Source organism: Rousettus aegyptiacus, unplaced genomic scaffold (assembly GCF_014176215.1).
Source record: "Rousettus aegyptiacus isolate mRouAeg1 unplaced genomic scaffold, mRouAeg1.p scaffold_m13_p_4, whole genome shotgun sequence".
NCBI lineage: Eukaryota > Metazoa > Chordata > Mammalia > Chiroptera > Pteropodidae > Rousettus > Rousettus aegyptiacus.
This window is the reverse complement of record NW_023416307.1, coordinates 119,799,246-119,813,853: the sequence shown is the minus strand read 5'-3', so window position 1 is coordinate 119,813,853 and position 14,608 is coordinate 119,799,246. Positions and strand designations below refer to the sequence as shown.

At 49.3% G+C, this 14,608-nt stretch overlaps 1 protein-coding gene across 9 annotated transcripts in view; it reads right to left on the bottom strand.

The window, feature by feature from the left end:
• MTMR14 (myotubularin related protein 14) overlaps nt 1-14,608 on the bottom strand; it is a 44,424-nt gene that overhangs the window by 3,600 nt on the left and 26,216 nt on the right. For 7 of the 9 annotated variants that reach the window (XM_016134511.2, XM_036219199.1, XM_016134507.2 and 4 more), the window contains 9 exons: nt 12,741-12,807; nt 11,380-11,465; nt 11,023-11,099; nt 10,729-10,765; nt 8,398-8,468; nt 7,663-7,721; nt 7,350-7,488; nt 6,413-6,592; nt 77-232 (listed from right to left, as the gene is read on the bottom strand). In XM_016134511.2, coding sequence (XP_015989997.1) covers nt 77-232; nt 6,413-6,592; nt 7,350-7,488; nt 7,663-7,721; nt 8,398-8,468; nt 10,729-10,765; nt 11,023-11,099; nt 11,380-11,465; nt 12,741-12,807 — 872 coding nt within the window. The remainder of the gene's footprint in view (nt 1-76; nt 233-6,412; nt 6,593-7,349; nt 7,489-7,662; nt 7,722-8,397; nt 8,469-10,728; nt 10,766-11,022; nt 11,100-11,379; nt 11,466-12,740; nt 12,808-14,608) is intronic. The other 2 variants (XM_016134510.2, XM_016134512.2) reach the window with 2 other exon arrangements.

Below are 14,608 nucleotides of genomic sequence, written 5' to 3'. Positions count from 1 at the left end.
AACTAGCACTCTTGATTGCTCACCAGCTTTCAATATGGGCAGGGGAGCATCCTGCCTTCTCAAGCAAGACACTTACAGACAACTGTTAGGGAGCTCATCCGGGAAGCTGAAAGGGAGAGAGGAGTCTGTGTGCAGGACAGCCCGTTCCTGAATACTGCCACAGCCTGTTACCATCTGCCAGCTGCCAAAGTCTGTGGAGAGAGAGGATCCGGGCAGGGGATGGTCCACTGATCTGGGGCAGAGAGGAGAGAGAGGGGAGATGATGCACAGTCAGTCATATGCCTGACAGGGGAGGTCCTGAAGGGGTGGGGTTTGGGGCCTATGGTGGCCCTGGGTTACGGCTGCAAGGTTCTGTTGGTGAAGCATCTGTAAAGTCAACCACTTTCCAAAAGTGCAAAAACAGCTAGGTAAGCTTGTGACCGAGAAAGAAGAGTATAGACCATAAAGCAGGCTCAGCTGTGACGACAATGTTTAGTGCAAAGACTCACAGGAGCAAAAGAAAAAGAGCAAAGCATGGTGACAAGAGATGAACCAGCAACCAAAACCTGGGGTGAGGGCATAGCATACCAGCCCTGGTGGCTGATAGAGCAAGTATAATCTCAACAGCACCTAAAGGAGAGGAGCAAGATTGGATGCCCCAGGAACCAGGGAGGCAAGATTACTCTCCAGCAGGCAGAGTGGCAGGGTGGGCAACTCGGAACCCAGGGGCCGCTGAGGACCTGTCAAAGAGATGGGAGAACAAGCCTTTTGGGGACGGTGGAGGGTGGTGTTACCTAGATTGAAAAGTGAGGTCCTAGGAGCCCTGAGCCCCACCTCTGCAGTGCCTTCCAGGTACTATAGATTGTATTCACAAGCATACCCAGCAAACTCACTGGTTATGCCCAAACGGAAGGGATGAATCAAGCAGGCAACTTGATAGCTTCATCAGGCCTTTTTCAGATGGAGGTTTGTGGGGTGCAGGAAGAGGAAAGTTGTATTGGGAATCTACTACTGCCATCTCCTCTCCACTCAGACCCAACCCCTCTACACTGTCTCTGGGGAACAGCCCTGGGGCGGGGGGGGGGGAGATAAGGAGACATTAAACAAGGCCCTTCCATCAGCTATCCCTGGTCCTAGTGCTCAAGGTGTATCATCTTTGATGCTTGACCCTTTATTTTTTAATTCGAGAATAGCAGAAGGTGCTCCTACAGAGACCCAGACACAGCAGAAGCATGAATAGTGGTGTACAGGGTGGGGAACAGAAAAAAATGTTCATTAACCTTGGCCCACCTTACAGGCTGATGTAAAAGGTTCCTAGTCTGAATTTGAGGTGAGTCCCTCCCACATGTCACCAGGCCAACCTTAAGCAGCTGCCAACTGAGTGCAGCTCTAGCCAGGCACTGCATCTCCAGTGATCCTTAACCACCTCTATTTTAGAGACAGAAAAATGGCAGCCCAGACAGGTGAAGACGACTTGCCCAAGGTCCCACAGCTGGCGAGTGCAAGAAGAGATTTTTAAAGCCAAGTTTGATAACAGATTTGTCCTACAACAAAATCACCTTGAGACCAGGGAAAACAGATGGCCTTCTACATTAAAGCCACCATGAATCGGAACCTCTTGCAACACAGACCTGCCACATTCATCATTCTTGTTTAACTCTGGAAGGTGTGTGACAGCAGCATTAGGGATGAACACAGGACATGGTCTACTACCTGGTGGGAGCCCCTAGTGCCCAACAAAGCAGGGCTTCCTTGTTTCTAGATAATGAAACTTGATAGGGCTCAGGCAGTATGTAAATCAAAGAGACAGCTGCCCAGGAGAGGGAGCGCCATATGCCCATATTTTGGCACCTTCCCTATGCTTCCTCCGGTCATGCTGGGGCCTTCAGTTAACACAACCCTTCTGAGGTCAGCCTGGCTCCACAAATCTCACCCACTGTTCAAACTTTAGGGTACAGTTTCTTTTAATAGTTTGTGAGAAAACAAATCCTAAACACCAGAGTGTTGAAGGAATGAAAGGGAAGCTGGATAGACGAGGCAAGTAGGATGAAGCACTCCTGGGGCCAGAACCATGGGGGTTTCTTATGCCCCAGCCCCACACCCTCAGGGCGATCAGAGACTCACACTGCCAATGGGAAAATGATAGACAGATGGATGCGGTTACAGAGAAGTTTTCCTCAAGGATTCTTGGTTTCCTAGGCTAGTCACTTCCCTTTATTTCTCTAGTGTCCAGCAGGTAGCACCACCAGGCAAGAACTGCACCTGGAGCAGCCCAGGGATAGCTGTGGGATAGAGGAGGCAGCACAGATAGCCAGGAGTGTGAATGATCCCAGGGGACATGAAGCCATCACAGCAGACATCTTTTGCCTCTTTTTTAAGAGTGAGCAGACTCCAAATGAAATTTTCCTACTTCGGCCTTTTGTCAAAGAAAGGCTTGGAAAGCAAGTGTTCAGCTCCTAGGTTTGAGAGGAAGGGGCTATGCTCAGCAGAGTGGTGCTCTTAGTGGCAGTCTGGATTAGCTGGCTAGAGGGGACACCTAAAGATGAAAGGAAACAGTTACCAAAAAGAAGCACCTGCACCTCCTTAGTCAAAGAAGGAAAATCTTCAAGTCGGTCTCAGTAACAACTTGCTTCAATAAGATCGCACACTCTTCTGCTCTGTATCCTTACTCAAACATAAACAGAGCAGCAAAAAAAAAAAAAAAAAAAAAAAAAAAAGAGTGGTCTGAGCTCCATCTCTTCTAATCTCCTATCTATAGAACTGGAAGAAACATAGGGCCAAAGCTACTTTCAAACTGCAGAACTGTGGAGCCAAGGTTGCTTCTAAGGTCATCTGTTCACATCCCTGTGGCTCAGAGGGCTCAGACCTCTGCCAGGAGGTTGGCTACTTGGCAACATTTTATTCCCTTGGATACTGGCCCGGACACCCCCTTCACAGAACCAAGCTGCAACTCCCACCTTCCCCCCACCTCCTGACAGATACCGGCTGTGGCCCAACTCAGGCAGATGTCTTTTAGACAGTCTTTTTTTGGAAGGAAGTATTAAGAACACCCATACAAGCAGAGCTGGCCCTATCACACAGCTGAGGCAAGAAACCTATCTGGCCTCGCCTTTAACCTGCCCAGTGCCCTGACATGGCTGATAAGCACTCAGATAAGTGACTGATAAGCATGGGTCCTTAACCACAGCTAGTTTACTGAGCATTTGTGGAAAAGATGAATATTTATGTGCTAGGTACTTCACTCCAGGAACTCACTTCAACCCAAACTTATTATGGAGACTAGTATCATTACTCTTGCTTTAAAAATAGGATGAAAAATATAGGCTCCAAAGGGAAGTGATTTTTCCCCCACATCACACAGCTATGATTGGCAAAGCTGGGAGTGAAACCCAGATCTGACCAAAGCCTATGCTAACTCCAAAATACACTGATCTTTCTTCCCAAGAAGTCTTCTGGGGCTCCAAGTTTTCTCAGGGTCTCAAGCTGGCAATGCCTTTAAGCTTCTCATCATTTGTCCCTGGTCTGGAGCTCTGGTCCCATGCAAGAACATGTCAAACATGGAACAGGAACCCTATGTATTGCAGAAAGCAATCTGGTTTCCCTGCCTCATTAAACACAGCCTGGGACCAGAGCTCATTGCTTATAATGAGCAATTAGTAGGTGGTGGAAGATGGGGGAAGAGCAGATAGCTGGGCAGCAGAGGTTGGTTCCTATGTTGCTACCTAACTATTCAACGAGACTGGTGGGTGTCCCTCAGACAAGTTTTTATGTTCTTCAGGCAGCTCAGCTCATGCTAGGCTCAGTGATGGCACCATCCCTCTTCAGTCATGAACGGGGCTGTGCCAGCAACCCCCTAACCCTAAAGATATTTGACTCCGGAGCACAGGCCAAGGCCAAGGCCACATGGAGCTGGGCCACTTACTAACCAAGGGTTTGGGAGGAATATGAGCTCAGAATGTTGGTCCTGCCTCTTCCTAGCCCACAGCCCTGTAGATACTGATGAGAGATTTAACAGTGGTCCAAAAATGGAGCTCAATCAGAAGATGCTGTTGTGGCAGCTGATAATGCAAAAAAATAAAGAAAGAAATAAAAAAGAACCACCAGTCTTCCTGGTGAAAGGTATAGGTTGGGGCTGGATAATGATCAGTACACCCCACAGAACTTTCTTCCTAACCTGACACCCACTTCTTCACTTTGAACAAAGCTTTATTAATTCCTTTTACAGAGAAGTCCTGCTTTAAAAGAGATATGTTTGTGGAATTCAAGAATTTGGAGCATATGAAACCTGGAGAATTCACATTATAAGGGGAATTCTGGCTGTCACAGATAGCTTTACTAAAGGGTTTCTTTCCATATAGTTCCCCCGCTACATTGAAAAGCTGATTGCAGGGAAGCTGATGACAGGATCCCGCAGGCACTTTAAGATAAAAGAGACTAAATTAATTTTAATGTTAATGGAAATGCATAATTAGAATGCTCCAAATCTGATTAATCTAGTCCTTCAAAACCTCTGGCAAACAGGCATCCAATCCAGAACCTTATTGCCTGGCCATCCCAGCTGGGCTCCAAGTGGGCATTCCCAGAATAGCCCAGCAGAGCCATCAAACACCTCACAGCAGCCTACCTCACGCCTCTCCAAGGCTGTGTGTCCCACTTTGGTTCAGCTATCCCAGCCTCAACCAGGCCCTGGCACACAGGACTGAGAAGCTCGAGGATACTCCGACCCTTCTCAGCCTCTGAGGGAGAGGTCTTGGTGGCTCCACCAGACTGGCCTTAAGAATCTGAGCTGCCTAGCCAGGCAGAGAACCACTGGTGAGACTGAGGGAAACTATCACAAGATTGGAAATAGGTTCTTTTGGCAAGAAGGAAACAATAAAAAGCTGGGGTGTGGGAAGAGGTAGAGAGCTGCCTCGACAGGGGAGCCCATAGGAGTTGGACAGTAAAGACTAGGACAGGGCTCCAAAGGACAAGAGGAATCTCCTGGTTTCCTTCCCAGTTGTCCAGCAATGTTGCACAGGCAGAAAAAGAGGCAGAGATGATAAGCGAGAACTCCAGCCCAGAATGGCAAGGGTCACGCAGTGTTGCAGCAGCCCCAGGAAAACCGGGTGTGCAGACAAGGGTGGCAGGGCAGCACGCATGCACAGAGGCTATGAGTGAGTACAGGTATGTGGGCTAGTTTGCCTAGCACCATTTCTGCTCAGCCACCTCTACCAAACCTCCTATGGGGTCAGAGGGGTCACAGTCTTTGTTTAACAGACTCAGCTACAGCACTGGCAGACACGCCAGTGCTCCGAGTTGAAGGGCTCACCCGCAGAGGTGAGTACATAACACCCATGTGGACAGCGCAGTCCATAGCTCCTACTTGCCTACTGCTGATCTGCTCTGCCTACGTGGGAAGGAGACTCTTCCCCATCTTCCTCCATTTCCTGCTTTTGCCCAGAGGTTGGTGATGAGACGAGGGTTCCAGAAGTTTCAGGTCTTTCCTTAATATGCCTGTGGCTCTGGGGTTTGGTTTCCTTTTTGGGATAGACCTATTATAAGAAAAGGCCTGAAACTTCTAGAGCAGTACACGGCAGAGCTGGGCTTGAATCTAGCGTGGACGCAAATGCTCAGCTCTTTCTGCCTGTTTCTCCCTAGAATTTATCAAGGACCTCTTAAGTCTTACACTGCTTTTTCTCTAGAAGGGCCAGACATTCTCAAGGCTTTAGAAAACAAAGCAATTCACAGAATTCTTTCTCTGGGGTTCTCACATGGCAAGAGTGGTATAGGTCAGCCAGGAAATGCTTTCCCCACATGCCACACCACCCCTCAATCCTAAGCTGCTGCCCAGTGCTCAGCCTTAATCCCATCTAGTAAACATCACTCCTGCAGCAACTCCAGCCACACTTGTCCATGGTGGCTGAGCTGCTCCTATTCCAGATATACAGAGTCCCCGAGGTTTGCCCCAGCCATGCACATCTAGCCTAGCTCCCTACTGTCTGTTCTCCTCACTGCTCCACCAATTCGGACATGGCATGTGAGAGCCAGAAGGGGCTAGATCCATCTTTTTAAGGAGAATGTAAGGTCTGTAAGGAAGGAGGTCAGGTGGTGGGCTGAAATCTGCCAAAGGCCACAGGTAAAAGCGACCCTGACTCTCTGCCCATCACGTAAGAACCCGTCTTCTGGATTTCTCATCTGCCCGGGCTCTTAAACCACTATACAAACCAGCTCTTGCTCTGTACCCAAACATTAACCCATCCTCAAAATAGCGGGTTGGCCCAGAAGCTTGTAATCCCCTCTGGCCTCCTTGGTATACTGCCCACCAGGCCGCACATGAGGAACCCTGTCCTAAGATACCACCTGAGGTAAACTCTGGTGCTGAACACCACCCTCCAGCCTTATTAAGAGGGAAAGATTAGCCACCTTCACCAATAAGGGCTTTGGAGCTTCTCACCTGGCTTTGGGAACCTCCAGGGGACTGCTACCTAATCTGAAAAAGTTGTCAGAATGGTTCGAGGAGGAGGAGCTGGAAGATTTGGCTTCTACCAGCCCTTGGTGGGAAGGCAGGCGGTCCTCCGAGGGCTGCGGCCGGTTCCAGAGCACACTCTGTGGAGAAGATGAGTGGCTCTTCCTCCTGCAGTGGAAAGAGTAGGGCTGTTGGCCAAAGGGCCGCCCCAGACAAGCCCTCATCTCACTTTTACCAAATCTCAGGGCCCAGTCTTTGCTTCCGGTAGGAAAGTACCACATGGGAGTGGGCACACATCAGAACTTCCTTAGGCATGACTATGGGCAGCAAGAGCTGGCTCTTCAGGCAGGGACTGTGGCATCTGGACAACACTGGTCTAACTGGCCTCAAAGCACATGTTAGAAAATGGATCCTTAAATAAACAGTTCAGTAACTGCCCCTCCCTCCACAATTGTTATACAAAATCTTGAGCCATTTGTCTAGGGAGAAAGTCATCAGGTTCTCAGGTTTTATCAGATTCTCAGGAGTTGACCCTCAAACTAGTTCTCCCAATTATCATTTTGCACTCATCTCTTATTTTCTTTTTTCTAAACTGGCCCCCCCACCTCTTAGGCAAAGGATACAAGGGAGCTCCTCCAGGGAGTCTCTTTAATACCAGCCTCCCCTCACCTTGCTCTGTCCACCCAGCCCGGTAACCTCTTCCTTCATCCCACAGGGAGCCCAGGCCCTTTATACTCCTGGGCCACCACAGGCAGTGCCCCTCACCAACCAGATGGCTGGCCTCAGAGGCCCATAAGAGACAGCAGGGAATGAAGCTGTGCTCTTGGCCCTACTGTCAGGGCCCCCCTTTGTTCCTAGGACTCCCTGGAGCTGGTGGCCCTGGGCCACAGCTGTGAGCAAGCTTAGTTGCAGCCTGGCCCTTTACCAAGCTGCTTGAGTCTGTGCTCCTGCAGGGACCAGCTCAACGGCCTCATAGGTGAAGCTCCCAGCAGCTCCTGGGGAGCTCTCCATCACCAGGGAGAAGTCGCTGCCAAGGCTGGTGGTGCTGCCACGGTCCTTTCGTCCTGAAAGAAGCCAGTGCCATTGATCAGTATGTTATCTTCTCCCACTACTGGTCTCCCCACTTCTTCCAAACCATACAACTGGAGAAAGAAACTTCTAGAACAAACAATGCTTTTATGGTCTATACTCAGAAAGATTCACAGAGGAAGGGAAATGTGCTGGAGCCTGTGACTCACTTAGCATGCAGATATCTTCCAGGGTGAAGCCTGCATCCCGGGCTGGCAAACTCTTCCTCCTATAAACAGAACCCAGAAAGGTGAATTCCAGATTGGGCTGGGATCTCCTTTGACCCCTGTCCCCAACATTGCCCACCTAGGAAAAATGCTCCAACTCACTGGCAACTCATGGAGACAGGTCCTACCTAGTGTCACAAAATGCCAGATCTACTTCTGGGAGACCAGCGAAGTCTGCCTCTCCCCTATGAGCCTTGCCCCTAAGAGTTCAAGTCTGGTCCAACATACTAGGAGTTTGGAATTGGAAGGCAAGGGAACTCAGAAATGTCAACTGTCACATGGGCCCTAAAGCAACTGCCAGGCAAGACTCCTATTTCCCAGACTAGAAGCAACTCTGCTCCATGGTGATGGGCAGCAATCTGCTCCGGCAGGTGAATGGGCTCCTTTGGCCAGAGTCCTTTACTCCCCTGGTAGTAAAGGACTCCGTTCTCCTACTTACCAGAGACCACTCATCTGTCCTAAAACCTTTCTGCTAACATGACTCCTGGCCCTGCCTCACTGGTCTTCAACAAGGATCACTACCTTGGCCTCAGAGGGAAGGCAGGGAAAGAAGACCAGCCTGTCAAGCATGCAAGGAAGCAGGGCAGGGGTAAGATGGCAAATAAGACCCTGCTTGCCCTAAAGTGGCCTTTCCTAGAGTGCCTTGGCCCCAGGGTGAGAGAGCAGGCCTCTCCTTACCTCTGTGTCTTCAGAGCAGAGAACTCCTCGGAGATGATATGCTTCAAAAAATTGAAGCAGAAGAAGAAAATCTAAAGAAGAAACCAAAAAGCAACCTACATGAGAAGACAGCCTTCTCCAGAAAGAATCTAGGTGGCTGAACGCCCAGGAGAGGGCAACCGGCCACCAGGGGCAGCCCCTACCTGGAGAGCAGCTCTGCTTTGGGGACCCTGCTGGATATTCTGGTCTATACATAGTAGAGGTGGCAGAGAGGGCTTAACAGCACTTGGGCTGGGGCAAGGAAGGGACGGACTGTGTTTCTTTCTTGGGAATGCAAGAAAGAAACTCATTTCAAACTCTTGAAATTCAACATGCATGTTCTCAGGCTTTTGAAAAGGATGAAGAAAAGAGAAGCTTCTCCCCTCAGCCTCTCCCTAGAACCCCAGGGAGAGAGGCTAACAGGAAAAGACAGCTGGGAGAGAGATTATTTGGAGACAAAGAGATTAAATGGATACAAATTAAGGAACACCAGAAGGAAAAGGGACCAGATTTTATAGGGGGATGTCCAGAAATAGTGGTTCAGGAGAACCAGGGATGAGGGGCAGGCACTGTCTGACCTAGAGCCCGCAGTGCTCAGCTGTGAGGGGCAGTTCTCGGTACGAGGTGGCACAGGCAGGAGGCGGCTCCTGCACTCTCGCCACATCCCCACTGCCACCAGCAAATTCTCTCTTCTCCCTTCTAGCCATAGTCCTAGTGAAATGGGTCTCCATGAAATGCTCACAAGGCGTAGTCTTTGCAGTTTTTAAACTCCCCAGTAATTCTGAGAGGTGTGGTCCATGGATCCCTCCAGAGCCTCATATTATTTCTTCAAAAAGAAAGAGAGGGAGGGAGGCAGGCAGGCAGGCAGGCCAGGTCAGGACAAAAATGTGCTATATGAAATTAAATAGGTGTTTTCACCAAAGACTTTTCGTCTTTAACATGCTAATGTACTCTGTGAACTCAAAGACAAGGGAGGGAAACAGAGTGCTATTTAATAGACCTCAGTTTTTTGTTTTTATTTTTTAAAGCATCAGTATCTTGAGTGTCTGGTGGGGTAAGAGAAAAGCCCATGCCCTGAAGTGCAACCTCCCAAATAAGGAGACCCTCTGTGTATGCCAAGAGATGGCCAGGCTTCGAATCCAGACCCACTGGGCTCAGCCTCACCCTCGCACAGTCTCTGAAAACAGAATCTAGCCTGCTTCGGGGGTGGGGGAGAGGGCATGAAGGGCAAGTGTCCTAAAGTAGCCAGCGAGTCTCAAAATGAGAGGCTGCAAAGGGGCTTTATGTGCCTATTTCAATGCCAAAGTCACTGCCTATAATAGAGTTCACGGAGGCCTCTGAGGAACAGGCTTATGAGCTCTGCAGCCCTGGCAGATGCGATAAGTGCTCAGAAGAGATTTAGAAGGGACAAGGAGCAGCTATGAGGGAGGAACAAAAGAAAGAGATACTACATAAAATGCCTGGAAAAGAAGGCAGTCTCAGGAGGTTGAGAAAGATGTTTTAGGAAAATAAGAGGGAGACCGGGGGGTGGGGTGGGGGGCAGAAGAAAAAGAGCTAACACCATGTGACAGCTCCCACACTGGGCAAATGGACTCATACTCTCTCTGAGGCAGCATGAGCAACAGCAGGAGACTCAAGGTTAATCACATTACCCAAGGTCACCCAGGTAATGAGCAAGGCAACTTTGATTCAAACTTGGGTCTAACTCCAGGCCTGTGTATGAGGAAAACAAGCATACTAAAGAGGCAAAGATTACAAAAAGCAGCAAAAAAGATGGGGCATGGAGAGATCAGAGATCAGCAAGAAAAAGGGACAGCCCCCAGAAAGGAAGGGGACCCTGGCTATGCCTCACCTAAGGCTGGTAGTGAGGAGCAGGGCAGGGCCTTGCTTGCACAGACGGCCCTGGGGCTTAAAAGTTGCTGAGTGGGTGTGATGAGAGTAGAGAGGACAGAGACGAGCGTCTGGGTTTTAGTTGTAAGGATGAAGGGCACAGAAAAGGATTTATAAATTAGTTCCAGAGCTGAGTGGAGAAAACAAGGTCACCCACAAGAAGCAAAAAGAGGGAAAAAAGGACTGACGCTCTAAGGTCACAGGTAGCCATATGGGCAAGTATTATCTCTACCAAGCAAGAGAGGAACCAAGACTCAAAATGGGGGCTACTGTGCTGGTGCTTTTCCCACCATGCTGCCTAATCCCAGCATGCACCAGGGATGGGTGAACACCAAACAGAAGGTCATCTTGTCCTTCTTTGCATATAAGAGCCTAAGCTCTTGGAGTTCTGGCATGTGCTGACAGACTGTGAGCAACACCCACCTCCTCTCCTTTGCTGAGCCGATCTACCAACATGTGCCTGAAACAAAAAGGAAAGGAGGTCAAAGTCAGCAGTGCTGAGACGGGAGGGCAAAGGGGACCCAGGTCACAGGGAGTGTGACTTTGACACCATAGACTCAGGTAGGGCCTGACTAGCATCTTTCAGTCTTTCCTAAGAGGGCAGGATTAGTCTCACCTCCAACTCTATAACAGAAGCCACTCTACCCACAGACACACAGAAACGTAGTTCTCAAGGTACCACTCCTACCCCACAACTGATATTCCCCAAAGGCTTACCCAAAGAGGAACCAGTCATAGGCCACAGTTAGGTAGAGGATTTCAGCAGGCTTCAGGGATGTGTGGATGAGCCCATCCTGAAGAAACCGGAGAGACATGTCAAGATCAGAAAGATGCCTCCCCGTGACAAAGCCCCCTCTTTTTTCCAGAAGCTGAACCACAACTGCAGACCCAGTGACAACCACCTACCCAACAATCCCAGGAACAGGGTTAAACACAACACCTGCTCCAACTTGGGGTCCCTCACTCCAAATCTTCTCTACTTTCTAGAGGTAGCTCTAATGCTCTAAGACGGTAGACCTTCATAGGGGCCTCTGAATGCTCCCTGACCCCATGGCCCAGCCCATCCATACTCACAGCCCACAAGGAAAGGCGCAGAAGAGAGATGAAGAGGGGGGTCCGATCCCAGCCTGAGATACAGTGTACAAGCAGCCCGCTGTCATCTACTCAGGAACCACAGAACAGGAGGTCCAGAAGAGAAGCAAACATGGGCTGATGAGAAGGGGACATGCCACTCTTCTGGCCTGATACGACAGCCAGGCTGCTCCTAGTCTCCCTCTTCCTGGAGGGCCTCCCCATGATCCTTCTCCAATCTAGTCCCAGAAAGGGGGGCGGAGGATAGGAGGGAGACCTGTCTATCTGCAGTATCTCTTATTTCTTCTGGCTACAGTTCTTGGTGTGCTTTCAGGGAAGCAGTAATGCCTGGACGGTCTACTCTGCCCAGGTCATTTAGGGGGGGCTGACCTAAATGTCCCCACTCAGCATTTCTCACTACAGGTATTTTGGGGGAAGATAATTCACTCTGCAGTGTTGTCCCAAGGACATTTAGGATCCTTGGCTAACATCCACCGAATGCTGGTAGCCCTTCCCTAGTTCCTGCAACACACAACTCTCCAGAAACCCCCTTGAGGGGCAGTATTGCCCCAGATAGAGAACCACTGCCTAGGTCCAGGGGCAGGAATCTGACTTTTTTTTTAATAAACCTAGCCACAGTTACTGGGTCAAGGATGGGTCCTTGACCCAAACTGGGCCCATGAGCATGAGCTCTGGGACAGAGGCAGTTTCTCTTCTCTGGGGGAGTTAAGATGGCAGGAAACAAGTCTGGAAAGGTTATTAGCCATGCAGCTAATTAGACAGTGGGTATGAGAAATGAGATTCTTTGTGACATTTGTGAGGCACCTGGCTCTGCCTTTGGGCCTTCTTGGTTGTATAAGCAAATATATTTCCACTTGTTCAAGCGAGTACAATCCCACACAAGACCTGACTGATATTGAGGAGTTAGAATCAGCATGCCCCAGAGACGCCAAGTGCTACAGAGACACCATCCAATTAAAACAGCCAACTAGGGTGAGCTGACTGGCCCTGTATGAGTTTTGTGTGCCCAATAAGAAGCTGGGACTGATTTTCTCTCATCATTCTGAATTAAAAGAGGGTATTCTGGCCCCCTCATACAGTGCTGATGCTCAAAGCTCAAAGGCCAGCTAACCCAGTGCAGAAACATCCTGTATGGGATTCAGATAATAACGAGTTCATTATTTTGTTTTCTAGTGTTTTGAGGACATGGAATAAAGCTGTCAATGGAAAAAGGAATCCCCAAATCCTTCTACCATAGAGCAAAAATTATGTGTGTGGCCCCAACAAACACACATTTACAGTGTCATGACCCGGAAACGCCCAAGAGATCTGTAGCTTGAGGCCTCAGGCAGAGGCAGACTTACCATCGCTGTTAATTATGGAAAGCAGCAGTTTCAGGTAGTTTTGTGTTTGTTGCACCAGATCCCAACTCTGTTGGGGAAGAAGGATAAAAAGGGGTTGGGAATTTGAAGTATTTAAAAAATAAAATACTAAGGGCTATTCTCAGGCAACAAATACTCAAGGCTCTTGGGCACATGTCATAGGTCCCAAATCCAAGACTTTACTTCCTACTCTGAGAGCTCTTTCCACCTCTCCCTGCACCCTCATCCCAACAGGTCCCCCCTACTCAGTTTGTTCTAACCCAACACAAGGGTGAGGAAGGGGAAGCCATGCAGAGGCCTGAGCAACCCACAGCCCCACACCCACCAGCAGCAGTCATCCATTTACCTCCTCTAAGCCCTGGGCTCCCCATATGGCTCTTGAGGTTGTTAATAGAACAAAGTGCCTTGAGCCCATGGCCACTGTCACCAAACAAAAAGAGTCTTTCCTTCATCTATCACATCTCAGAAAGCAAGGAAAATATCAACCTTCTCATCAACCATGTTTCATTTGCTTTTTATTGCTATTCACTGTATACTGTCTTTTGATGAATAATAAATGCAGTCTGTTTGGCAGACAGAATCTTTTAAAACAGGAGGCCCATGAGGTGGGAGGAGAAAAATAGGCAAAAGCTATAAAGAGATTAGAACCTGTGTTCTAGCCCAAGTAAGAGGTCTAAACCAGATGCTCTTAGGAATAGTCTACTTGGAATTTGGAATTCCATGGAGGGGCTTGACCCAGTTCTGTAGCTCCCTTCCACCTAGCAGGGAGAAAAGCCTGTGACAACTGCTTATCAGTGTTCTAGGGCTATGCAGAGAGGGCAGTAAATGCGAATGAGAAAGCACTTCCCGGGGGGGAGAGTGAACACGGCACCTGTAATTGGAATGGTTTTCCCAGGAATTTAAATCAGGCTCATTTACCTGACCCTCTCACAGACCCTGGAGAGTCCTGACCCACTTTCAGCAGCTCCAGAGACAGCACTGCAGTGCTACACTAATGAAGTCATTACCCATAGTAGCACTGGGGTCTCTCCACTCATCTGGCTCAAACATGCCAGACACATCATTGCCAATAGACTTCCTGAGAGCTGTAATTCTGGCAGGGTGAAAAAAGGAGGAGCAGGAGGCAGGAGCTAAGCCACACAAAGCCCAGAGAGGTCAGGAGGGCTGAGGGAAGACTACAGCAGCCAGGAGTGGGCAGGACTGGAGCCTGCGGAACTCCAACCACAGCGGCTGTTTAAAGGTGACGCCAACAACCAGGGAAGACAGCAGATTCACACTGAGTCCAGTGCTGGGGTAGGAAGCACAGGCTGGGCTGGCACAAGCTCAAGGTCACACAGCTAAGCTGTGCTGGGACATGAACTCAGTTCTGCCAATTATGAAGTGCACATTCTTAATCACATGCTATAGTGCAGGGACATTTCCTACAAACCAGAGTAAGAAACGAGTTTGGCAGACATGAGGAAGACCTGGGAAATGCGTTAAAATCTCGGCTCATCTCTGACTCTCATCCGACATGCAGCATGAAAAAGTATCTGGGTACAGAGCTAAGCACAAGCCTCTGCTTATGTTTCAATGCCTGGAGTACTCTTCTCCCCTGGCTGGCAAACTCCTACTCACCCTGCAAAGGCCCAGCCCAATTATTTTCTCTACAGAGTTCACTGGTCAATAGCCCTACTATGCAGGTGATGGCTATGTTGTTGCTTATTTTCGGGAACTGAATCCAGTTTGGGCAGCAGCCATTTTGGCATCTCTGCAGTTCCAAAGCTTAATCCTTAGGGACTAAGAGGTACCTGCAGAATGTCCTTCACAACCTGTTCACAGGCAGGGGCTAGCTTGAGGAGAAGCAGACA